Source organism: Corvus hawaiiensis, chromosome 26, assembly GCF_020740725.1.
Source record: "Corvus hawaiiensis isolate bCorHaw1 chromosome 26, bCorHaw1.pri.cur, whole genome shotgun sequence".
NCBI classification, from domain to species: domain Eukaryota; kingdom Metazoa; phylum Chordata; class Aves; order Passeriformes; family Corvidae; genus Corvus; species Corvus hawaiiensis.
The window spans coordinates 1,714,664-1,741,684 of record NC_063238.1 but is presented as its reverse complement, the minus strand read 5'-3'; the positions used below and the strand labels follow the sequence as shown (position 1 = coordinate 1,741,684).

The window sequence follows — 27,021 nt, the reverse complement described above, 5'->3', positions numbered from 1 at the left end:
TTTCATGCTGCAGCATTTTTCGGTTTAAGAAACAACAAAGCAAAGCAAAATTATATTTTACTTTCTTCTTTTTAAAAATTAGTCACCTTTTTTTTGGTTTGACACCTCTGGTTGTGTGAGCATGTGTGCACCTGTGCATCCAGGGCTGTATGGGTCTGTTTGTGTGTGTGTAGGCAGATGATGTTGCACAAATGTGGTGTGTGACAAATCTTCAAAACCTTTAATATTAGGACAAAGAAGGAATTCAGTGAGACGAGATGTATGTAATTCCCCTCCTTTTGGGAGGGGGGCAAGGTTGGCAGCAGGGCTCTCAAGAGGATGGGACCAAAGGTTGTCCTAAGAGCTCAAGCTCTTATTTGTAAGATAGCTGAATGAAATGCTGTACTGCACAGGAAGAAAAGCTGCTTGTTTCACATTTCTCTGTCCATCTGCATGCTACTTATGTGTACTGCACTTCCACTGGGGCAATATCCATACAGATAAATGTGCTCCGTGCCATCTAGAAGGATGCGTTTTCCACACGTTTTCTTCCCAGTTACAGAAGGAAAATGCATTCAAGGGGTACAGGGAGTGCTATTTCAGCCAAAAATGTGCCTTTCAGTTCTAAAAGTACAGATAAATATGTTGCCACAGTGGGAGACCAGAGACCCCAGGGCAGGTTTTGTGCCTTGCTTTCTAACAGTGAGGTGTGATGCCCCCTCCATCAACCACAAGTTCACCTCTCCTGTGTTCCAGAAGCCACACAGTTAGTGTGGAGAGACAGGCAAGCAAAGATTACTCACTGAGCAACTGCTACCATGTCTATCCAGGTCCCTTTCCTTTTTAGTTGATTCAGCAAACTTTAATCTTCCAACCTCTTCTCACAAGTTATGTTTTCTCGCTTTTTCTGGACTTTCCCTCTGGACTCCAGATATGCTGGTTCGCATATCTACCCCTGTGCTGTTGCCCTAAACTGGATGCAAACCTCAGGCAGATGTCTCCTCCTCTGGGAAATGAGTTTTAATGGCTTTCCAGATGATGTTCCAGGGTCAAATGCAATCTAACAATCGTATTGCTAACTTCAATTAGTTTGTGGTTCACTGCAACTCCTAGGTCCTCTGTTAAAATATTTCTATCCATCCAATTATGCTCCCATCTTTTATTTGACTATTTGCTTCCTTGCTACAGCACTTTTCACTTACAAATACTGAATTTCCAGTAATTGATTTCAGATCATTTGGACATCAATTACTACCATTGCGACTGAGCTAATTTTTTTTATTTAGAAACTGCTCTCCAAGCATTTCTTTCCATAACCATTTCAACCTTTGTACCACCTGCAAATTGGATATATTCACTCTATTGCTTCCATTAAGTCACTACAAGAAATAGTGCATAGTGTCTGATTTAGGATAGCTTTCAAGAATCCCAGCAGATGTCCTTCTCCTAAAGAGACAGCAAACTTCTGAAAATGTCATTATTCATTTTCAATGTTGCTCTTTTACCAATTTCCCTATGTCCTTATTTTCTTTGGGTACTTCTGTGTCATGTGGGACTATGTCTAAAGTCCTTCTAAGATCAACTTGTATTGTATCTGTTGCTTCTTTTTTTACCCGCTGGACCAGTTACCTGTCAATGAAATAAATTAGTTAATATAAAATAAATCAGTTGATATAATTTGTTCTTGACAAATCTATGGTGGTTATTTCTTTTTTATTATCCTCCAGAACCTTACTGACTCTTTTATAATTTCAGTATCTTTGGACATCAAGGTTAGGCTGTCTCCTGTATAATCCCTTTCACCTTTGTCTCTGATTCCGCCTTCAACCCTTCTTCATTTGGAAGAGCTGATATCTGTCCTTCTTGTTCTTCCCTATCTTCCTACATCCTCCACATATTCCCCAAAATACAGTTAAAACTTCAGAGATCATTTTGGCCACAGTCAGTTTCCAAATGGAACAGACATTTTAAAGATATATTCCTGCTAAAATGGAACATCTTGTAAGATGCCAAATAATGCTTTCCCATCCAAATTTAGAAACAAACCTTCCAACCATGAGCAGGTGTCTATAAAGATGTAGACCTAACAATACTGCTGTAAATGTTATGCCCTCATTAGTGTCTACCTGGCTACTAAACAATTAAACACATAAACCTTTCCTTTAGCCAGGTAGAATACTGCTGATTAAATAAGGACTCTCATCTTGTTCTGAAAACAACATGCAAAGACAACATGCAGTTGAAGTCTACCACGCTCCTTTGAGACAGAAACATGGAGAACAGCAGCAACCAGTATGTTTTGCTCCAAGTTAGTTGTTGTCTAGAAATTTGGCCTAATCTCTTGTTATGCCCAGGTAGAATATCCAATTCCTTTAACTTCATGTGGAGTTCAAAAAAGGCACCAGCCATTCTGACTCAGCATTAAATAAGACTCAATTCCTCCTTGGCTATGGGTATCTGATATCCTAGTGCATTCCTTCTATCTATCACACAATTGCCAAGTCATTTCAAGTTCACCAGAATGTGCTGCATCACACCATTTATTCCAATTTATTACTCCTTTAGAAGAACTAAATGCATTAGCTGTGGACGGGGGGCGCTGAGGAAAATGCGAGAAAAAATATTCTGTTTCATCTTATCCTACCTAAGCTCAATAATTCAATAGCTTAAAGAAAACATTTATTAAGAAAGAGAGGAGATTGTACCCATTACTATGGCAGCTATATACTTTAAATCAGCATGACAGACTGCAGCTGGGGAACAGAAGTATCCAAATAAAGAAGAAAACTTTAATTCAGGGTATAGAGTTATTTCTCTTGACTGGACAAAAGTTTCTATAACGCTCAGTTTGCTTGTTTTGATGTAACATATCCAAGTCATTTGGTTTGCAAGGGCATTACCTACTCTGCACTAATATTCCCTTGTTCTGCTGCCCTCTAGGCCATCGGAAATTGCAAAAACAAATGAGAAAAAACCCTCTGAATATTAGCTACAGCAAAAGAATTACAGGCCTTGTGGTTTTAATCACGTTAGCTGTCAACACAGCAAATGACCATCATTTGGTATTTGGGAGAAGATCACAGACCTTTTTTGTTTTTTCTTTTCTAACACGAGCGCTTTAAAGCTGTTCTTGAGCCGTACACAGCATATTGTTGATACCAATTTCCACACTGTATACATTTAGAAGAAAGGTGCTTTTAACTGCTAAGCCAGCCTCCTCATTAAAGCTCTCTTATGGACTTGCTGGCTCAAACTAAGCAAACAAGCACAGAAATTTTAAGTGGACTTTGATTCTAAAGCAGTTTGAAGAAACTAAAAAGCATCGTTGGGAAAGCCCGAACCCAACTTCCTTTGAGCTTTGGAGTAATTGTGTACCCACCCAAAATCTGTGCTTCAGATGCAATTAAAGTATAAATAGTATACAAAGTTCCATCTCCTTTCAGCTGTTCTGTGCAATTTGTCACTGTATTAACCAATTATCAAAGATCTTTCCTCTAACAAGATTGTCTATCTTCCCAGTTAATTTCCAGCTTTCACCCATGAATCCAGAAATAAAGATGGTAGTGTGCTGAACTTAGGAGATGCTATCCAGTTCCAGCAGCAGAATGAGCTGGTGTGCTGAATTTAGCATTTGCTGCTACAGGGAGAAACCGGTTAGAATGGCTATGTTCTTCTGTGAACACAAGTAGCTGAAATAAATACCATGGGAATGCTATGAATGACATTCTCTGCCAATTCTCCTTTGAATAAACATTCAAATTACATAAAAACTTCACTTAAAGCTATCTGAAACCTCTGGACTAGACTGCAACACAAATTAAAGCAACCATAAGTTATCTTCAGTGAAAACACAGCCAGCAGAGCTTTTAGTGTTGATTACATCCAGCTAGAAATTTTACTCGGAGTTTGTACTTTTCTTATTATGAAGAATGGAATATTTAATATAAAATCAGCACAATTGCAAACAGAGCCATCAAAGTCTGTTTCTCTGATGTACAAGGGGATGAGCTTCCACTAATAAGGCCTGATTTTCCCAGAGCAATAGTAACAGTAAAACTTAAAAGAATGAATGAAGATACTGTTATTAGTCTAACCCAGACTGAATATCTTGGCATTTAGCAGAAAAGTACCTTGATATCTATAATTCTTATTGAATTATAGTGAATGCTCATGGATTAATAAGAAAACAAAAAAAAAAAAAAGGAAAGGATATTACACTCCACATAAAAAAAAGATGGGGAAACTGTTCTTATGCAATTGCGTATTTCTTTTTTGCAGAATGAAAATGGATCTTCCTTTAGGTCACTGAGATGTGAGGGAATGCTGGAAAAAGGGTGCAGCAACGAGAGGCATGGGTCCAAATCCAGTGCTCACTACGTAAATGGGAAGTTTTCATTAGCTTCAGTAGGACTTAGATCTGCCTTTCCTGTGGTCATTTTGAAAAGCAAAGCTGAGGGGTCTGGGGAGGGTTATTGGCAAGCAGCACTAACGGCAGAACAGCAACCACCCACAGCGAGAGCTGTGGCAGAGGAGGCTGGCTGTGAGACCTGGAGTCATTTCCAGGCTTTTGTGCAAGCCTCTTTCATTCCTTGGTCAAGAACACAACAGGCAACTCATACACCGATGATGGAACCATAAAGGTGTAGTTTTCCCAGTTTTCAAAAGCAATGTTTCCAACTTCCATTAGACACATGAATATTAATCCTACGTGAAGGGGTAAAATGAAAGACTTGTGCTGCGCAGAAGCAAGAGAAGTTGGCAAAGCCCACAGCCAGCAGGAAGTCTATTCAAAAGACTAATTAGAGCCACAGAAACTCTCTAGCCCATAAGAGCCTTCCTTAAAGAATATTTTGAGTAGTTTAGCAGAATTGCTAATGATTTAGTGCATGAGCTACAGAACTACTGCAATTAGTAGGTTAGTGCTCTCATACTGACCGTGAATTGTTGTGAAGCTGATTTACATACTGCTTTATAAGAGAATGCTCATCAGCCACAGGACTGGCTGCACTTATACCCCCAAGTAACCTGAGTGATTCAAACAATGGAAGCTTGTTAATACCTCAAAGAGAATACACAGAGTGTTCAGAGAGGGTTCGTAACAATAAATCCCATTTATTTACAAAGAATACTGACTTGGCTGTTTGTAGGGCGCTTTTTCTTTCCAATAAAAAGATGCAAATTAAATTTGTAAAAGGTGAAAATAAAAATACTGAGAATAAGCTGTCAAACTCCTAAAATCCTGCTACATCAATGAAACAAAAGTTACAAAACTTCTAAGATACAATCAATGTAATTACCTTACATATCAGGGTACAGTTAACTCTAAAAGAGCCAGAACGACTGCTGCACCATGGAAGCTTTAAACTGTACAGCGATGTCACACTATCCACTTATAAGGAAGTATGGGTACCTATGCTTGAGGGGGGTGGTACTATCTATCACCTGCCCTCAGGGGATTCTCATCAAGGAATGTTTCCTAGGAAAAAAAAGGAATTCTAACAGCTGAAGAAGCATGTATGTTTAACTCTGATAGTTAAAGACAGTCAGTTACTAAAGAAGACAAAAGTAAAATAATCAGGTATGTTCTACATGCAAACAAAGACAAGCAGCACAGGTGACAGTGCTGTGAGTGTTACTGCAGGTCCCTGGCCTAAGGAGCAAAGTACACTTCTGTTGTTCGACCACAGGGACCTCTTGGGAATAAACAGAAGCATGAGCAACACTCCTAAAGAGTGCTGCTCTTCATGACCTCTCCTGGAGAGGCTACAAATACATTACCCTGCCTTGCACATAAACCCCCATATATTCCAACAACAGAAATGAATCTGCATTTGCAGTCTCTCTGTTTAGGCAGCAAATCTGACCTTGCGGGCTGCTTTGGGACTGGCTTTTGAAGAGCATCTCAGTCACACCCACTTGAGATTACTCTAGAGTCACACTCAACACTGAGAATTTACAGTTTTACAGCTCGTGGTAACAAAATTCATAGATCAAAGAAGTAGTAAACCATCTTTACTCTGACTTTGCAGTGTACACTGCAGGTTTGGTTTCAGTTTTGGTATTAAAATATGTAGCTGTGCATACCCAGAGATTGTGTTTAGTCATTTGGGAACGCTGAAGCACTGACACACACAGCAGGAATCAAGCAATAAAGTGCACCCAAGGAAGACACATTGCTCATCTTCCCTAAGACAGCAGGAAGTTATTTTCCTGCCACCTTCTTATCTATGTACATTTGTAGGCTTACATATATTGGGTCAGCCAGCCAGCAAATGCTACACACATATTTTGGTGGGATGAGCCAAAATACTGACTCAAAATGTACACAGTCAGCTAACAAGCATCTCCTCTTTGGGATTAATGTTTCTGATGAGACTTCCCTGGCTTGTTTACTGAAGGGTCAGTCACCATATTCCCTGGACAACTCCTTCTCCCTTGTAGCCTCTAATAAAAATCAGAATGGTTTAACAGGGGAAAGGATGTTTTGCTTTATCTTGCAAGTATGAAGACACTTTCTCTTTGTTCATCCGTATCTTGCAGTATGACGCAGGCATTCCCAGCAGGCAGTGGCACATCCCAGTTCCTATTCCCACAGTGTTCCCCACTATTACACTAAATTACAAAATGGCTTCTTCACCAGCCACTGTCCCTATGGGAGGGTGCCTGGGTTGCACACGAGCACTTTTTAGTGGGTCAGAATGGTTCAAATGAGAGCTCAAATTCAGTGCTCTGCTGTGGGGAGCTTGGGGTACCTTAACTCCAGCTCTCTGTTCAGATGTCTGGGTATCAGCCCAAATTAACCAAGGCATTTCTCTGCTCATGTCTCATTTTACTTTGTGAGAGGGTTTGGTTTTTTTTACCCCTGTGAGGGAACTGAAAATCGAAACTTCCACCACTATCATATAATTGTTTGATATAAATAAGGATAAGAACTCACCTTCTGTTTGCAAAGGGACTTCCTGAGGGAACAGAATGGGAGAAGAGTGTGTCGTTCATGCTGGTTACAGGTCGCGGGGGCCTGAAACGCAAAATATCCAGCTGCATTAGTTTTGCACCAAAAACCCCATCATCAGCAAGAGTATTTGTGCAGAACAGAATGAGCTTGTTTTAAGTAACATTGCAACTGGCATCTTCTGCTAGCACTAGCTCCAAATCACAGATGCTGTGGTTTTAAGAAGTTGATAAAAATACATTGATACTTAGGCCTGGAGGGAAATAATGCCTTTGTGTGTTCTGAGGTGAGTTTTAAGCAACCTGCTTGACTTTCTTCCCTGCTTTGGCAGAATTTCCACTATGCCATTGCTCCTTTCCAGAGGCAACAGTCCAGGGGGTAGTCCCTGCTTTCAACCAGCCTGGATGAGCACTGGCAGTCAGTTCTCTGTGGCAGCATGGAGGTCTGCAGGGGGGAACTGCCAATAAATGACACATCTTTTCATGAAGCTATCCCCTGGTGCTAAGCTCCGTGCTACCACATCCACATAGTGACCACAGTGTACCCCAGACAATACATGCAGAACTAAACTTTGACAGCAAAGCTTTTTAGCTGGTATATCAAACCCCCAAATCAAAATTTAGAGTAAGTATTTCGTTCAAGGGAATCCATTAGTAATGATGATTTTATTATTACATTCTTTATTTCCTGATTTTACAAAAAATGAAACAAGAAGGATTTTTCCTCTACTTTCTTTTACTCTCTACTCTTAAAAATAATCTGTGTATAATTTTATCCTTCTGTATCCATTAAGGAGAAATTTCCCCTTCTTAACAGACTTCTTATGCAACATTGGGCAAAAGATCCATCTACTCAGGAACAACTAAAAGGTATGTTATTAAAATCACAGGGCTTTCAATCACATATGAGTAGAATCTGAAGCCACATATAATTCTGACCTCAAATTGGTTAATATTCCCTTCAGGCTCTGTGGAAGACCCATCTTGCATTTTGAATTCTGCAGATGTGCAAATCAAAATATAGTAGCCATCTGCAAAATATTCACTGGGCTCCAATTGTGCAAGACAACTGGTCAACCAAAGCATTTGCAAGAAAGCCAGTTCTGCATAGAAGTGAACTATGACTTATATTTTGTCCTGTGACTTGTTATAAAACAGGCAAATCTATGGTATTTGAAAAATCCAAATGAATTTCTCAGCATGATAATGCCACACTGATTTTGAGAAGTTTAAAACTGTGAACAGAAAGAGGTAGGATGTGGAGTTTTATTTATTTATATGAAAATATAGTTTTAACCTAACCCTGCATCTGCAGACCCACATGAAAACCTCCAGTTCTGATCAGTCATGAATTTGAGAAGCAGTCCTTTGTCTTCCATGTACTTCTAGAGAAGTGTTTGATGTTATTCTTTTTGGTAACACTGAGATTATCACAATTTTTCCAAGCTTTTCCTCCAACAAGTGTACTAAAGAAGAAAAATACTCACCAAGTATCTCTTTTGCAGGCAGAATAAAATGGAAAAGAGATAATTAATTAAATTGTCAGTTTAATATGTATATGATCTAAGTAATACACTGGACCTACTCCATTCTTATGACCCTGACTCTGCAAAAAGCATGAGAACCTCTATGCATAAAGGGTCATGACTCTGTTCACATAAGCAAAGTCACTCTTGTGTACAAACGTCTTTAAACTCCAAGGCTTTGCTAAGGTTTTGTGATTAGCATTAGTTTGTCAATTCTTATAAAGAAGAAAATAGTATTAAACTAAACTGGAGCTCTCCCACGGCAAGTTTCTTAAAGGCTCATTCCACTGTCACAGTCCTCAGGTTCCACTTGAACATCAAATGGATGTTCAAACACACAGAATTGTGTGATGTAGTAAGACAAGCACAATAGACTTTATTGTAAAGCAAAGGAAAACTCAGCTATTGACTATAAATTATATCTTTCTGAGGTTATTTTTAACTCCTGAAAGTGAGTGATTAAGCTTTCTGATAAAAGTGAGCTATTGATACTGAATTAACTGTCCTCAAGGAGACAGAAAACGCTTACTGCTATTGAAATAAGCTGTGTAATAAAGGCATACTATGGCACAACAAATATCCACAGTAATAAACCAAATTAAATAGGAGGAATTTTCCAAAGTGCTCCAGGCTGCTCTAACCTGTTTACACTGATGTCAAAAATAATGCTCCCATAGGCTTAAGATGGAAATGAAGTCAGGCCAATGCAGAATGGATTTGAAAAATACCTCCATGATGCACTGGCCATGCCATTTGTCATCTCTGCAGTCTAGAATTCCTTTCACGTTGCTATTCTTACGTACAGAGAGGAAAAATGACCCTTCCACCAGTGGGGGGAGTTTCTACCATCAGGTTTATGACATCTCAATAACTATCTCTCTAGATGAAGTCTTAGATGTATTTCTTGCTTAATTCAAAATTTTGTGTGGCACCAGTAAAACAAACAACCCATGCAGTCTTTCTGTCTGGTGCCAGTCAAAGGTGGAAGAATAATCAAAAGGAAAGTCTCTATAGTAATGCAGGGAGAACTTGTCCCCATTTAAGATAGAAGCTAAGAAAAGGATACTGTTTTGTTGCCAAAATTCTTCCAGCTAATGCACATATAAATCCCTTTTTGCCTGGATTCCTGCCCAGAGCTGTTTCTCACAACTTCCCTTATGTTTAAAAATAAAAATTGCATCAGTGAGAAGATATTCTTGATGAGGTTCTGTAGCATACCTCTCCCCTCAGTTAATTTGTGTGAATTATGCTGCAGATCATGATACCTCCACAACTTACAGGTTTTTCGCTCATGCATCATTATAGCCAACATATATTGCCAAGTTATATTACCATCAATCTATGAATAAAGAGAAACTGTCATAAAACAGAATAGATGGTGGTTTGTTCTCACTTCCCATCACTCTAAATTGTCTGTATATTTAGGAATAAGGAAAGGTGTTAATTTCACAGCAAAGATTTGGATCAGTGCCTACTTAATTATGGTACCTTCCCCTTGCCTTGCCTAAATGCATTTAATCCATTCACAGTAGCCCATTTTCCCTATCTTTTATATTCGGACATATCCCCAGGCCTTCAAGATCCCCCAGCCAACAGGGAACAGAGGCTTCTCTTTTAGTTTCAAGCTCTCTGTCTCTCTCCATTTCCCTCAAGGATGGCCAAAATCTGCCCTGTGAAATTATCCCTGACTTGCCAGCAGGGCCAGGCACAGCAGTGAGGGAGCTCAGCAGATCCGACTCCGGATCATTTCTTCAAAAGAACAACATCCTCCCAGCACTCTTCCATAAAGAGGTGCAGGTGTTTTACTGACAATTGAGAGTGACAGGGATTTGGCACTATGTATCTGTCAGAGGCACCTTGTCTCTGAAGAACAGAGCACTCTCTTACACCTTGAAGAAGTTCTGCTATAACCACATAAGGAAGACCATCAGCATGATTTATCCTTAAAATGTCAGGCAGGTCCGGTGAACTGTCCAGGTGTTGCACAGCCCACAATGGCTGGTGTGCACTTGCCCTTAGAGATGCTACATACAAATATTCAGGATGGACAAAGGGAAATAGGTATAATAATTACAGACTACAACAGTTCCAGGAGCCAGTAACACAGATATGCAGCATGTAAATGCAATTCTAATAGCTGCTGCCTGAAATACTTCAGTCAGGAGCCCTGAGAACATGTTTAAGAAAGATATTTTCTTAAGAAATACACCAGAGTAAGAGAAATACTCTAAAGACAGTATTTTTGGAATATTTTTTTCCAAGTATAAAGGTACAAATTTCTTTGTACCTTTCTTCCAACCTATGTCTTGATTTTTCCTTAATTTTATGGGGAATTCAATGGGTTTTTCCCTTTTTTTTATTAAGGACCCAAGAAGCAAAGGTAAGTCAAGTTGATAAATGAGAAAATCTGAGTGCCTGCCACTATGGGTAGTGGACATGTTTTAGAAAAAGAAACTTTCAAAGTGGTACTTTCCCCTGCACAAATACATTTTCTTTCTGCTTTGGGTTTCTTGACTCCTGCAGAAAAAAAATAGTGACACGCTGCTATACCAAAAAATAATCTTGCTTTCTCAACATATCAAAACATATGGATAACAGACTCTTTTCAAGTGACTTGGCAGTTCAAGACACACTTTTTATGCAGACTCATATAATTCTTCAGGGTTGGGTGAAGCCACAGCTTCACTAAAGTCAGTGAGAACTCTGACAGCCGTTTTGACAAAATTTTCTCTGGTGCCTTGTGTCAAGACATACCTGTGATACACTGAAGTTTAGAGTCTCTAGACAACAGAACTGATGTTCTCAGCATCAATACATCCCAAAGTGCTGAAACTCCATGAAATTGCATGGACATCTCTTGAGGAGAATGGGGACACTCCAGTGTTGTGTCCCAGTATTTGACTGCATGTATATATCCCATTGATTTTTCAAGTGAAGTCACACCAGAAGAGCACTATTACACTAAATACCCCTGCCAGCAAATTTGCACTTGTGATGCATTGAGCTGGACAAGCCACACCTGCCTCCTGCTGTGTTCAGAGCCATAGTATCTACACTTGGTGCAAGCAACTCCTACAACAAAGCTTATTTTGTCTACAGCACACAGATACTTACACAATATGAGCCAGGTTAAGAGGTTTTTCAGGCTGGTCAGGGAACATTGGGTGCAAAGGTTCACGGCTGGAAGCACAGCTTAAGGACTTGCTAAGTGCATTAGTTAGCTTCTTAGCAGGTGATTTCTAGGAGGAACAAGGAAGGTAGAGGTAATCTGGACAAGTAAGGTGCATACTGTTTCTGCTATAGGAAGCACAAAACAACAGGAAGCTCTAACAGCTCATGTACCTATGGACTGACATCCCCCTTGCCCCCCTCCCATGCAGAGAGTCTGGTAAGGCAGAAAGTTTGGGGAAAGACTACTCTTATCTTCAGCAACCTTTAGAGCAGGCTGGGGGGGTGTATCTATAGGGACAGTTGCCAGGGCTTTTTTGCAACGCTGCACTCAGGCAGTGTTGAAGGAAGAAACAGTTTGTGTCACCTGGACTGGTGCTGGCTTGTACCTCACCAGCTTGGGAGTGCAAGGAGGACAGATCAGAGTATGCCTGTCCCTATAGATACACTGAATTTCCCTCCTAGATATGGGCCAGGCACTAGGCTGCTATGTTCTTTCCCTCGCTAGTATTTCCCTCCTCACCTCCAGTGTTTAGCTGTACACCTGTACTGTTTAGCTGCTATTACAAAGCTTCTCCTGCACCTCCTCTGGCCACTGACCACAATGGGAAATCTGGGACACAGAATTGTGCCAATTGTGCCATTGTGGCAACAGGGCATCAAAAGAGGCTGACGTACTGTCACTGTCACCAAAAGATGGGGAGGGTCCGTGCAAGAAGCATGATTTTCACCAGGGAGTTAAAAAAAAAAAAATCAATCAGTATTGTCTGCTTTGTTTGGAGACTATGCAGTTGAGGAGTAAACTTCCCTTCTAAGGAAGGGCTCTGAGATCTTTCAGATCTGTGTGAGGGACTCTCAGGAATTCTCTGGGTGTCTTTTAGACTGTGTGAGGGACTCTCAGGAATTCAACTCAGCTCTCTGTGATTCGGCTTCTCTGCCAGTAAAAGAGGGTTAGTGATCCTTACACTGTCTCCTCTCCCCAAAACCCAGCTCTACAGGCTGAAATTTAGAAGTCCTTCTGGAACTTGACAGAAAGGGTTTTGTATTTGTGCATACACATCCTGCATCAACTTATGATTGTCATCAAGTCCCTAATGAAATGTTTCTATTAGAGAAATCCAACCTAAATATGTAAAGTTCAAGCTCTTTCTCTTTCATTATAAATACAGTTTCTCTCTGAATCAAGAACAGTTGATTTTCACTGCACCTATGAACACTTCCAATCTGCATGTGGAGCTCGATACTGATGCATTATGGAGAATGCAAACTAGGTTTGAACAAATGCTAATGAATGCTACAGAAAGGCAACTTCAAACTTGAAGCAAAACATTTGTTTCTGGCAAGGAAACATTTGAAAGCACTAGGCATGTGGTCACATTTTTGTCTTCCGTTGAGCAGAAATCTTAAGTTTTCCAATTACTTCCTACCTATAATTACAGCTCTCTGGCTACAGCAAAAAATGGATTTTATAGCAAAAATTGCTGTTAAGAATGGAGTTTGAGCTACATAGTGGGCACTTTCCTATTCAGATACTAAACTCCAACCATTTGTGTCTATGCAACAAACAGCATTAGGACCCACAAAAACAATTACAGATCCAGGTCTGCTGGGATACAGTGCAGAGCTGTATGACTGGCATACAGAGCAAACAATGTCAAATTTAACCCTTGCCTGTTCCATCAACAGAAAACCAGACATTTTAAAAGTATTAAACTTTGGAACTTTGTTAAAAAATAAACATGAAGTACTGTGCAAATGGGAGCTTTTGCTGTATGCGTAACTTTCTTTTTCTTTTTTTTAAACAATATACTTTTGAAAGGTTTGGGATTAATTAGGTTTTCTGCTGATCTCTGCATTTGAACCCCGAAGGATTATTATGATGTTCTGTAACCAAGGGGTTCTACTGGGGCTTTGCTCCAGTCCATGGAGAGCTGAGTCCCCAGGTCTCATGCCCTTCAGAGAAGGTTAAGGTTCCAGCAGCTGTTGATACTTCTCTTTCAGCTTAGAAAAAACACTGCATTATTTCGATTAACAACAAAAAGACAGAAGTGAGGTTTTCTCTGTAGTAAACACTGCTGTGGATCTGTGACCACGCTCAAATCTACAGTGCCAGGATCATCGCAAATGCTACGCATATGCTGCAGCCACTCAACTGAAAATATTGATGAATGAGCATTAAGTATTCATCATTTCATTTACATACAACCAAACAGAGCAAGCCAATGAGGATTTTACCGTGAGTCCTGTGGGAATGGGAGAAGCTGCCATGAGCCTGGTGCCCTGCTGCCAGCCCCTCCTGCGCTGCCCTCACCGCGGCACACACCGTCACAGGCGCCCCAGATCCTCACCCTGAAAAAACCATTCCCACCTCCATGCTCTCCTGATGCCTCCCAGGGCCAGAGCCTCCCAGACAGGGTCACTAATTCAAAGCGCCAGCCTGGCTCCTGCTCCCCTGAGCCAGACAGCTGCCCAGAGCTGTGGCTGGGGGCTTCTCCGACGGCTGGAGGGCAAAGCAGTCTGCAGCGAGGCAGGAGCCTTCCCTTACCCATGACGTGTACTCTTTCATTTGGTGCTGGTTGCTGTGGGAACCGCTGGCATGGCCCCTCCAGAAGCAGTCCTGACAGAGCTGGTAATTGTGACACTGCTGGCAGCGGTAACGAAACCCCATCATGCTCTCGCTGTGGCAGTAGGAACACTCGACGGGGTGGAAGACTGTGCGGGAGAAAGAAATGGTGAGCCATAAACCAAAACAAAGAAACACCTAGCAAAATTTTATGGACAAAGCCCCGAACTGAAGAGTGTTCCCTTATTTGTCTAAAGCAATCTGCGGCATTGGATGCTGCTGACAGCTCTGACCCATGAAAATACAGCAATCTGTGCTGAGCTATGAGCAACACTTCCTACACTGGGCACCAAACCCTTCTTCACTTCTGAGCTGGTATCTGTACCTCCTGCTCACAGCAGCAAAAAAATGTGTTCAGTGTCTAATAGAATACATGACAGAGTCCAGAGAACAGCCATGAAGATGAGGGCTCTCCTATGAAGACAGGCTGAGAGAGTTGCTCAGCCTGGAGAAGAGAAAGCTCCAGGGAGTCCTTAGAGCAGCCCTCCAGTACCTGAAGGGGCTACAAGAGAGCTGGAGAGGGACTTCTGACAAGGGCATGTAGTGACAGGACAAGGGGGAACAGCTTTAAATTGAAAGAGAGTAGGTTTAGGTTAGATATTAGGAAGAAACTAATATTCACCCACTGTGGATACCCTGTGATACACTGTGAGGGTGGTGAAGCACTAGAACAGGTTGGCCAGAGAAGTTGTGGATGACCCATCACTGGAAGTGTTCAAGACCAGGTTGGATGGGGATTTGAGCAACCTGGTCTAGCGGAAGGTGTCCCTGCCAGGGAGTTGGACCTGAATGATCTTTAAGGTCCCTTTCAACCCAAACTATTCTATGACAGAGGAAATTTGTATGTGGGAAAATCCACTGCTGCTGCACTACTGGGAGAAGCTGAATGTTTCATTATGCTTTATGGAGCTGAAGTGAGGCACCTTGGAGGAAAAGTCAAACTCAGCTGTATGGCTATGGAAAGGATGCAAGTGTACTTAGACATACTATTGTTTTTTAATTACTGCCATCTCATCTGTACAAGTGGTGTCATTTAGGTACCTACATGTGGAGTTGAACACTCGGCTTTGGATGCCCAGATTTGGAAAGCTGGCCATTGAAGGGACCTGTGTGGTCCAGTTCTCTGTTCAGAAGCAGAAACTGACAAGGATGCAAGTCACTCACAAGAGGACTCTAAAGCACCAACTGAGATATTCTGAAGCACTTTCCGGGCAATAGTGCTATGTCTGTTCCTCTTTCCTTGGTACAGCATGTACCCAATTTACCACAGGGTACTGAACATCCCCTTGTTCCCAGGCACCTTCTGCCTTTCTGTCATAAGGTTCAGTCTGGGAGAATTTGGATCAGTGCTGAATATGTCAGGGGTTTAATTCCTTGCCAGAATTTTGCAGCAGGAAGGGTTACTGCTCTAGGCTAGGAAACACTGTGAAGTTGGGAAGGGATAGGGATGGATGACAAGAGCTTGGGGAAGGTGGGATAGATAGGTTGCTCTGTAGCCAAAAAGGACTTGGGAATATCACCTTACCCACCTTGGTGCCTTTCAGTGGAAGAGAGATTTGTTTAGTACAAGAACACATACAACTTTTCCTTCTTTTCCTTTTATCACCAAAAATGGGTGCACACCATCCACATGGAACTTCCTCTTCAGAGGATATGGTCTGGCAGTGTAGACTTAGGAGGACATCCTTCCTAAGGACCTTTTGGCTGGTGTTTTGCACTGCACTGGACATCTCCTGCCAAGAATACTGCACGAACGGAAGCTGCCAAGCTGTTCCCTCTCTGCTGCCAAATGTCACAGCTCATAAAAGTTGTGGTCTTGATAGTTTACCAAATGTAAGTGTGTCAATGGATGAAGTCCTATTGCTCTTTGCTTATCCAGAGCACAGGAGGAGACATGATCAGGTTAACCTCCTGAACACAGCAAAACTTAACCCATGTTCCTGGCTGAATGACCAACAGACTTCTCCAAATATTTTACCAGTCACTGTAAAAATAGCGCATGGAGTCAATGAACCCAGAACAGTAGCTTTTACAAAACCATCTACAGAGTGTGAAAATCATCACACCAAAATTTATTCTTGTAACTGTGTTTTGGCAGCGTGTCTTTACTTACCATTTTCAACATTTGCCAGTCGATGCAGAAGTGGTAACCACACTAGACACTGTGGCGGGGGATCAGACATGAGGGTATCCAAGAAAGTGTTTAATGTGACCTTTTTCTGCTCAAGCAAGCAAACAAACATGCACAAAAAACCAGTAATTAGACATCTCAAAATTATTTTAGCTTGTGTCTACAGAAACACTTGGGAATAAGTTTCAAACACTGTTTTTCTGTAGGCCTGATTTACTAAAAAGAACAAGTGATACTAGCAGAGCTTTTCCAGACTATTTTTAGTTGGTACAACGATACAACTGATGACTAGCAGTCACTCTCACAAGGCTGGATTGGAGACACTTAGCTCCCACTCACTTCCAGACTCTCTTCTAGAGTCACTGCCTGAAGATGCTTTGTGGTTAAGGATGGTATTCAACTCTGCATGTTCTCGTCTGTTTTGAGTATTGTGTGACAAGTACAAGTGCATGTAGGGTATCACTGTGTATGACCAATTTTCAAATGAAAAATCACTGCTGATGGTACTCCAAAAAAAGAAAATGAAGGAAAATACTGGAAAGGGAGTACAAATCCAAAAGAAATACAGGGTAAGGAGAGACCAGAACAGGCCATTTGTTACTGTAATTTAAGAAACTATGCTTGTCTGAGGAGAAATGGCAACTAGTTATGGGTGAGCTGTGATTGTGGGATGTCATGTTTGCATATACTCAGGGACTACAACTGTTCCTAAACTCTTCATGCCTTTAAGCACTCAGAGATCTATGCCCCTTTAAATTTCAAAGAGATTTAAACTCTAAGATATCCCTGTTGATTTAAAAAATGCAATCTAGGGCCTTAAATTTCTAATGTGTCTGGAAAAAATAATCGCAAATCTTAGTTCATTTGTTTTTTTCAATCAGCAACTGAGCCTTCCTTAAATAAAATGTAAGATGCAAAAATACCGAGCCCTGCTGAGAATATATGCAGATATATTTTATAGACATACATATTTAAGTAGTATCCTCACATCCAAAGGGATGGCTAAATTTTCATATCTGATTGCATAAGCTGCTGCTTTAACTTGCTAAAGAACTGTGGTTACCCCATGAGGAAGCTAAGCAGCAGTTATGCAGTGACATGTATCATCTCTGTGTGTTGTGGAATTCTTCTAAGAGCTGAGATTTCCAGATGGAGTATCTGTGCTCCATTTATACACAATTACCACCAGATGTAAATAAAAGCGTTACTTCTCTTATACGCTGAGTGATCAATGGAAAACATCTCACACTGCAACAATCTCAGGGATGAAAATACTGCAAGGTATTTGGAAATACATAGAGATGTTTGTCCCTAGGAGAAAATACCTCAGGCTACTGTGAAAATGGACTTGATTCTTTAATGAACAGAATAGCCAGAATATGAGCTCTAAATCTCACTGGAATGCTACCTTTCCCCACAATAACTGCAGTGTCCAGTCAAACACTACCACCTGCTTGTTGTATGAATTATCTTCCCAGCCACGGCGAGTGGAGAACCATTTCCCAAACAGGCATCCTATGCTGTAAGCATCAGCTCACAGAAAAGGATCTTTCTTTTGGAGATGTGGATTTCTTTTTCTGCTGTGGATGCTTGGCATGGCTTTGCTGACCAATGCTGCCAGCAAATGTCTGTGTTGTCTGCAGCAGAACTGAAAGCACAGGGGGGAAAAATGTGGAAGGAAGCCCAGGAAAAGAAGGGACTTCCAGTGCCCCATACTGCAGAGTTGAGTAGCCTTAGGTGTTCCCTCTGCTTTTGAGGGGATACACAGAGCCAGCCTAACAAGCAAACAGATGAAGAGACAAGAACAACTCTTCCACAATGCAGTGGACTTTTGAATGCAGCTATAACTTTAAAATCTGATTGGCACCAAATAAGGCAACTTAGCTTCAGTGACAGCTTTATGGCCAAACTGCTCTGGTGATCACTGATTTTGTGGATTAGAGAAAAAAGCAGTGTCCCTTAAAAGGACACCGTCAGAGCAATTTCCATACATTTTCCTCCTGCAATTTTCTTTCAGCTGCTGGGAAAGTTGAAACTGAAAGCTGTTTTCTAAATATACACTACACACAGATGGAGTCTAGGTTTGTGGAATAACACTTAGACAAGTGCTAAGAAAATGAAGTTAGTGTCTATCTTTTTAGCTTGGGGTAAATTTTTTTTTAAGTGGTTTTTACAATAATAATAATACTGTTTAATACAAATAGAGTGTAACATCACATCAATCCTGCCTATGGGGTAAAGTGGTGATGATAAACTCCTTTTTGAGCCACAGATTTGTATTCTGAAACATTAAGTCACTTGCTCTGGCATTTCTGTTCCCTAAATTTGCTAATGAGGAAACACTGTTGTTTCTACTTTGAATAGCCCTTCAATCTAGCACTGGTTCACAGGCAGAGGAAAATACATGGTTCGATCAAGTAAACTAATACAATGGGGAATAATAAAACATTCCTGTAATAGGAAAAATCCTTTCAGATGTAAACTGAAATGGATTTGACACCATAAGCAGATCATTCCCAGAATTTTTTCTTTCCCTGAAATCAAAGAATCTCCATATATCAGGGGGTTGAAAGGCTTCTGGTAAGCACAAGTGATCCACAGTGAGAACAACAAGCAAGAATGTCAAACTTATTCCAAGGTATCAACTTCTGATAATGCTACATGAGAGAGTGAAAGAATGACTTGATTGTGACTGAGAGTGTAAATACCATTTATCATGGTGTCATAAAGATCTGGTTTTTTGAATCTCATTTCAAAACTCTGGTTCATCCCTAGTGAGGATGTAATGAGAACTACATAAAAGTCAATTTAAGTGAAATATTAGACTAGATTTACAAAGTACTTGGCTACCCTCCAGATGCAAAACAGCAGCTTTGTAAACCTGCTGTGTACCTACATCAGTCAGACACTTAACTCTTGTTAGCTCTAAGTGGAGCTTGTAAACAAAAGCATCTAATGCCTCCTTGAAGATGTTGTTTCTAAAGGTACCTTAATGCATCTGGTCCACTCAGCTAGATGCAATCTCAAAGCAAGTGCCATTTCTGATGGCTATGGAGATAAAAAATCAGGCCTGAATCACATTTTTTCAGGAAAAGAAATTCCTTTTTTCATTTATATCAACGGCATGTTCAACATGCAAAGCTTGAATGCCCTGTTGTCATGCAAGAGTACTCTTCCATTATTTTACACAAAACTACCAGAAGTCACTTCACCATGTCAATTCTTCAACATCCTAAGAAGTGCTGTTTTAAGTCTCCCTCTGTGAAATAAGACTATTTTCACATATGCAGACATTACAATTTAAAATTAATTGGGAGATGATTCAATAAATGAATTCCAACATGCCTTTTGGTTGACTGGAGTGCCTATTGATTAGTGATGAAACAGAAAGTACAAAAAATGAGACTCTATTTTGCATGAAAATGACACTATTCCTGCTCCATTGAACTTACTTGTTCAACAGTACTCAGTGCAAATTAAAGGATAAGGAGAAGGAAAATACAACTTTATTTCTAACGTTGTGCCAGTTTCAGCATATTCTCCTACTATATATTTATGGAATTATACAGTGTGATGTGTGGCAACAGCCAGATGGAGAAGTGGACGACCAGCCCCAATAATGTATTAGCTGAAGCCAATTAGCTGAAGCCAATGTACTGCACTCAGTGTACCTATGGAGTCTGCTGAGCTGTGGAAAAATCTTGCATTTTCTTCAGGATAAATCCATTGCTTTCCTGACCCTATCTCACTGGTATTATTGGTAAGAGACTAGGGATTTTCTAATACATACTGATTCCCATTTATAAAAAAAGTTTTAAGGTGATTTTCTTCTCACCCCTAAACTTGTGTGTCTATCAGTGGGGAAACCTGAAGTTTGATTTCTTTTTGGTGGAACTTGAGCTTTGTATATGGAGAAGGTAGTCTTGTGTATGCCTACACCAACACCAACTAAGTGGAATGGAGGACTGCATGTCTTAGGATACATACATATATATAATACCTAAAGGTATGTATATAACACATGCTTAAATTAGGAGGTTCCCTAATTTAGGAACGTATAAGTCAAGATCCTGCTCTGAATCACTTTTTGACTAAGCCTCTCTCTTCATGGTTATATGGGGAACCTATAGAGACCAGTTTCCTGTTGAAGGCACCAAACCTACACACCAGAAATCAGTGGAGTGGACCTTCCCCTCATCCAGCCCTGTGTTTCCTGGGCAAATATGCACATATGTGTAAAACAGGAAGAGTCTTGGCCTGCTCAGAAGGGTGACTGAGATCCTGCATCTGTTCATTTACCTGCTGCGAGAAACAGGATTTTGCTGACTGCTCAGTGTAACCAAATGAAGGCCCCTCGAAGACAGCGGTGGGCAGCTTGAGAACCTCACGCAGAAACATGTCATACCTGCCATAAACCATCACACCACTGGAGTCAGAAATCATGGAGAAAATATCTGAGGGGGGAAAAGACAAGGAAAGAACACAGCAGCTTCAGTGTGAGCTACAGATTTGCTCTGAGTTCAGTATCATCTGATTTGAAAGACAAGTACTAAACATGTTTGGCTTATGGAAACTTCCATTATTACTGCATTTTTAATTCTGACCTCTTTCAATAGAAAAGAAGAATAATTATTTGCTGATTTTAATATTAATATTCCTGTTTTTTTTTTTCTTTGTATGTGGTCATTTTAAGCAAAGTCTGATGCATGGCATGAGGCAGTAATTTAATCAGATAAGAACGCTCTGATTTGACAAGATATGCTACATCAGCTTTTTGCCTACTGTCAGCTTACCATGTCAAATCAAAATCTTAACAATGGGTTCATTAAGTCAGTTATTATTGTCTTGGACACACAAAGCACTGAAGGCCTTGAAAATGCATTACTTTTCACTCTTCTTCATTTTTTTATGTATAAAAATATCACACTTTTATTATTGCAGAGATGTCAGTTTGTCAGCCCTTAGTTCTCTGCTTGTTTAAAATTATCCTCTGCTTAGCAGGAGATCTCTGACTAAGGAACATTTATTGTTTTTCAGGCTGTCATGTCAGCTGCTTCATTTCCAGGAACCTGGAAGGAAAATTCTGACAACATGACTCTGGAACTGCTGACCCAAAAATCATCACTGTACTTCAGCCTTCTACTGGATGGACCCAGCTCCTATTCTTAAAGCACCTTAGGGAACAAATGGTGTTCAATTTATAATTTATAACTTTAGTTCAGTCTGCATTTGAGTTTCTACATAGAAATAATATATTAAAAAATGGCACCAAATCTGGAAGACGAAATCAGCACCTGGGATTTCTACTTGTCTAATCAACAGCAATTTTTAAACTCAGTTTTCTTGGGCTGCGGTAGAAGGCTCAGCAGAATCACTAAACAGAAAGTCTTCCATTGCAGCTACAAGTAAACTATGCCTTTGCTATTGGGGAACTGGGAATAAATCCTGTGAAATGAGAAATCTGTTCACCAAAATACATGGCATAAGAATGCCCTGTGAAAGAAAATATAAATAGTACATAAATGTATTGTTCTTCTAGGTGTGAGAAGACATAGATGTTATTAAAAAATCAGAAGAAATTGTTAAATGATGCTTCATGATGTTGAGGCACTTGTCTGTATTCCGAATTCAATAACCCCAATGGAAAAAAACCATAAAAATCCACCAATAAGAACCTCAATGTATGCAATTTGTCTTTAAAAACCTCAGTGTGAAGTTCAACCAAACATTTAGTGGGATTTACTTGGAGATATACATAGTGCAACTCCCAAACCCAGTCATGAAACAGTAACTTATTCTAATTCCCTCTTTTCTACCTGTATTGTTATTTCTCCAACAATAACAATTGTTAACAGGTAAAAAACATCACTTACATCTTAATTTGTCCATGATTTTTCCTCCACAAAGAGTTGCCAAGGCCATTTTGACAGCAAAAACAGAAATTTTACCATGTCCTTCCCTGTTCAAAAGTAGAAAGTAGACATATTTTATATGTCCATTTTACAAGAATCTGTTCAACTAAAATGTATTTTCTGACATCACTTACTGTAATGGACAATATATGTGGATTGACATACAGAGAAATAAGACCTTTAAAAAGAAAGTTTGTTTTGTGGGAACACACATCAGTATGCTGTTCTGTAAAGACCTCAGAGCAGATTTATTACATATATGAAGCTGAGTATTAAACTGTTTATCTCATTATACACGACAGTGATAATTATTACTGCTATTTGTGATACAGTAGCACTGGGAGACACTTATCACACTCACGGTTTCCCTATCCCAAGTGCTTTGGGAATCTTTTGGACCTAGAAGATTGCAAGTAAGTGAAAAAAATCAACACCGGGAACAAAAGTGAAAAAAAAGCAAGGGCTCATATCACTGCACAAACTTCATCTGTACCTGCCAGTAGGTCCTTTTAAATGATACTCATTGTCCTGCTACAGCCGTGACGGTCTCCAGTGACCACCTGCCATTCCAGAAATCTTGGTTTATTTGAGCTGCATGAGTGAAACATGACTTCATACACTGCATGGCACACTGAGCCCCTAAAACACCTATCAGCCCCAGTTTAGTGTTCAGCCCCTTTCCAAAGATGAGAATGAACATGCTCTCCTAAGTTCATCTGCTTCTTAATGTTAGTTTTCTTGACATCCAAATGGTGAAATGTGGTTTCTCTTGGAATTCTCTGAATCTTACTGTAAGGCAGTAGGAGTCCAGAGTTGTACTGGAGCAACTTCTACCCATCATCTGATCTCCTTGCCATTACTTCATAGCTTCCCACATGAATTAATGATATTAATTAATGACATCAGTGAGAACATGTCATCATGCTTTAAAAAAGAGACAACCAATATTTCTGAGCTTAGCAAAATGGCAGCCATGTTTTCTTCTAAATTCTACTGACAGGACTAATGACAGAGATGGATGATAAAAGTTTTGTGTAAGTTTTTGGAAACTGAGTTTCTGTGATCTTCAGTCTACTCTACCAGGGAACACAATGTTTATAAGGGATTTCCTGTTTAAAGTATACAGTCATGTCCTACATAAAGAAGGTCTCACTCCACTGGCAACAGCAGTATATAGAAATTTAGCTCTTCATCAGAATTTTTAAAATTACTCTGTTCATTGTCACTCATAATTTTAAGGAAGAAAATTGTGTCTGATCAGAACTAAAGTATGAACTGATTCTGGAAAGACCTGGAGCCTGTGACTATGTCTCTCTCTCTGCTAATCCCAAACCAGACTAATGCAGTGACATATACATGTAAGACAGACATGAATGGGATATTCACATATGTACATTGATGCATGGTGCATGCTTCATGCTATACTCATCAAGTCACTCAGACTTTAGAAAATGAGTCAGTTCCCTAAGCTTGACTAGGTAATAATCTTTAAAGTTCATCGAATTGGACTTAGTTCTATGCCAGTGTAACCCATAATTCTAAATATTAATTCTAATTATCCATTACACTCATTTAAAATTCTGCTTTTTGCCAGAAAATCAACTAGAAATACAGGCAAAAAGTAATAAATCCACTACTACAGTAATTAAGAAAGAAATATTTACCGTGTTCTTTAATGCTGACTTTTGTGCACACATTTTCCTTACATTGAGTTCCCTTTGACTGGCTTCATAAGATTAAAATCACAGCATAGGAATTTCCAGACTTCTGTATTCCCATCCTTTGTTGATTGGATTCTGATTTGTGTAAACCAGACTTAGCACTGCTATGGCTGAGAATGTGGTCCCTTTATATTATTTTTGTGCATGTTACCCTTTAGACCCTTAGGAATTTTTCTGCACTGTTCCATCATAAGGTTTCCATCTGCCTTTAAAAGAGCTGTTATACTAAAAAAAATAAATGCTAAGTAGAAGCAATGACATTATTAAGAAGCAATGGAAGATTTAGAGATGAAAAAAAAGCCCATGTGGAAGTGCTTCAGATTTAGATTATTTTTCCCAGGAGGTTTAGTTACATTTACTAATAGGATTATATTCTTGCATGGCAGACACGTATCAACTTGGCTTCAGCTTTCCACCCTAGAGCCATTGGCTTTTCCCATACTCAAACAGTTATGGAAGAGAGGAACAGAAAAAGAAAAGATATCATTTATCTCTTCAATCTCTCCATTTGAGTTGGTTAGTTTTGACACTGTATTTTGTATCGGTCATTTGTATTCCTAAAAGCATCACGAGAGCCAGTATAAACCCAATCTGCCCTCCAAATATGTATGTCCGTGTGTGTGTGTGCATATAGACACGTGCATATTTAAATATATATGGCTGATGAATAGACAGGGTAATGGGGCCTAAGACTTGCCAATATCATTTGGATCCAGAAGTGCCCTAAGCTATGTCTAAGCACTACAGATGCCCTTGACAGGCAGCACTGGGGCCTCACAGTGTTTGCTGTGCAAAAGCAAATGCTGAAGCAGTGGCTCACAGCAGCGGGAAGATCGCGGCAGAAGTCAGCGTTCCCTGAAAGCAGCTTTGGACTGGCTAATGCAAAGAGAAATAAATCTTACTAGTGGAAATAGGAGAGGACAGAAAATATTTTGATTTTATATTGCACCTCTCTTGCTGAGGTTTTTCTTCAGCAAGAAAAGCACTAGAAGCGTAAATGATGTCAAAAGCAAACCTTGAAGCTGACGTGCATTTAGCAACAATACAGGATGGAGTACTTAGGAAAGGGATTGATGGCCAGGGTTAAAGGTTATCTCCTGCTGCTTGGGGAAAGAAGGGCAAAAAATAATACATGCTTTTAGACACCAGAGCAGAGCAGAAGGTTTCCTCTTCCACTGCATAGCTGCAGAGAGAGACAGCCTGTCCCTGGAGCAAGGAAACCCCACAGACTGCCTGACAAAATCCACAGACCGTACAAGGCGGAGTCCAGCTCCAGGGCCTGATTTTGCCTTTTGGTTCACCAAGGAGAGTGGTACCAAATAGATGACACTGTCATTTGTCAGGATCTCTAGCAACACCCATACTGAGACAGCCATATGGAGGGGGAAGCTATCAAGAAATAACATCACATCTTTAGAAACAGCAAATATGTCCCATGAAAAGGACATTGAGAAAAAATGATATTTCTCATTAATGAGGCTTAAATAGTGCTCCCCTAACACTTTCAGGTATCTTTTGCAAAAGTAACAAACTTTCTTCAGCTGTTGGTTACTACCCACTGTAATCAAGGCAGTCAATTCTGAAATGTCAGAGGCTGTAATTACAAATTCGCATTTTCACAAAGAGGTTTCAGAGACCAAATTTTATTGACGTTGAGCAAAAATCTTTCATGTAGGAGAGCAAAATGCATGATGTCCAAATCTCTGAAATCCATTTTTTTTGCTGGACTTCCTTTGTAAATGCTTTTGTGGCTTTCAGTGAGTAGCAAAGGTGGATAAGAGAGGGAATTAAACACTTTATTGCTCTGAAAAGATGAATGAACAAGTTGTATTTCCAAAATAGATATTGATCATCTTTATGTACTGAAATCAGTACAATTCAAATGTTCATTTGATTAAACGAGGGCGTGAATACTTCCTCTTTTCTCTGTAGAAGTCAAGCCTCCCCCAACCAGACAGGGTCTGTTTCACAGCCCAGGGCCCACATCTCCATTCATAGGAAAGGGTATGTCAAGGAACAGAGAAAATTCAGCTATTTTCTTATCAGTTAAACTTTGCAGCAGGAATAGCTGGAGATGATCTACAGAGTATTTCAGAGTCTGTTTAAAAGAAGCTTTCTGGGGAACAACTTGACCGAATGAGGCTGACATTCCACCTTGTTGCCTAGGCTTTGACACCAGCCTGGGATCAATTTTTCAGGAAGGTTTGAACTTGTCAACTTTTTATGTAGTACTTGGCATGCCAGTGAGGGAAGTGTGCTATTATTTCATAAAGCCAGTTAATCACCTTAGGCCTTGAAGCAAAAGCTATTGCCCAATTTTAACGTGTGGTTAAAAACATAGATCAGGCATGTTTCTGTCTAGATTTTTTAAAGTCTGACCACCTCATTCTGCTCACTGGTTTTGGTCTGTCAGGGTCATCTACCACCTGACGCTGACTTCCACACACTAATGATAAATTAATTGGAGAAGTGTTTCTATTTGTGAATTTCGAATTTGTTGGCTTGCAGTTTTATAAGGTTGTACTTTAGCTTAGTTTTAGCAGCATGAAGGAATATAACACTGAGTGTCATGTGAAATTCTATACACTATAATTTTTCCCCACTCTTCCTCCCTTCAGGGTTGAGCAGCAGAGAAATATAATTATCTGTAGGCCTAATGAATCCCCAAGGCCATGAAAAAACCATAAAAAATCCAGGATGCAAGCACCAGCAGTGGCCAAGTTGGCCCAGATGCCATGGCACTACACTGTGGTTCCTTTTATGTTTTGCTAGCCAAGTTTTATCTCCTGAGAAGACATCTGTATTGCAGGCCTAGGGAAACACTCCTTGCCAGAGGGCAGAGAAACCTGCCAGGTTTTCAGAAGGCTATAAATGAAGGAAGAGGCTTTGTTTAAAGTTTGGAGGATCTTCAGCCAGCACAGTACACAAAGAGCAACATATCTACTAAATAAATGAGACAGTGACAGGCTTACTAGATTTTAAAACATGAAATAACTTGTCCCTTGTGGTC

At 40.1% G+C, this 27,021-nt stretch overlaps 1 protein-coding gene across 18 annotated transcripts in view; it reads right to left on the bottom strand.

The window, feature by feature from the left end:
• Positions 1-27,021, bottom strand: part of DTNA (dystrobrevin alpha) — a 223,487-nt gene that overhangs the window by 38,117 nt on the left and 158,349 nt on the right. For 10 of the 18 annotated variants that reach the window (XM_048329114.1, XM_048329116.1, XM_048329115.1 and 7 more), the window contains 8 exons: positions 22,252-22,337; positions 20,678-20,832; positions 16,361-16,466; positions 14,170-14,336; positions 11,571-11,695; positions 8,418-8,426; positions 6,917-6,997; positions 4,915-5,004 (listed from right to left, as the gene is read on the bottom strand). In XM_048329114.1, coding sequence (XP_048185071.1) covers positions 4,915-5,004; positions 6,917-6,997; positions 8,418-8,426; positions 11,571-11,695; positions 14,170-14,336; positions 16,361-16,466; positions 20,678-20,832; positions 22,252-22,337 — 819 coding nt within the window. The remainder of the gene's footprint in view (positions 1-4,914; positions 5,005-6,916; positions 6,998-8,417; positions 8,427-11,570; positions 11,696-14,169; positions 14,337-16,360; positions 16,467-20,677; positions 20,833-22,251; positions 22,338-27,021) is intronic. The other 8 variants (XM_048329110.1, XM_048329121.1, XM_048329122.1 and 5 more) reach the window with 3 other exon arrangements.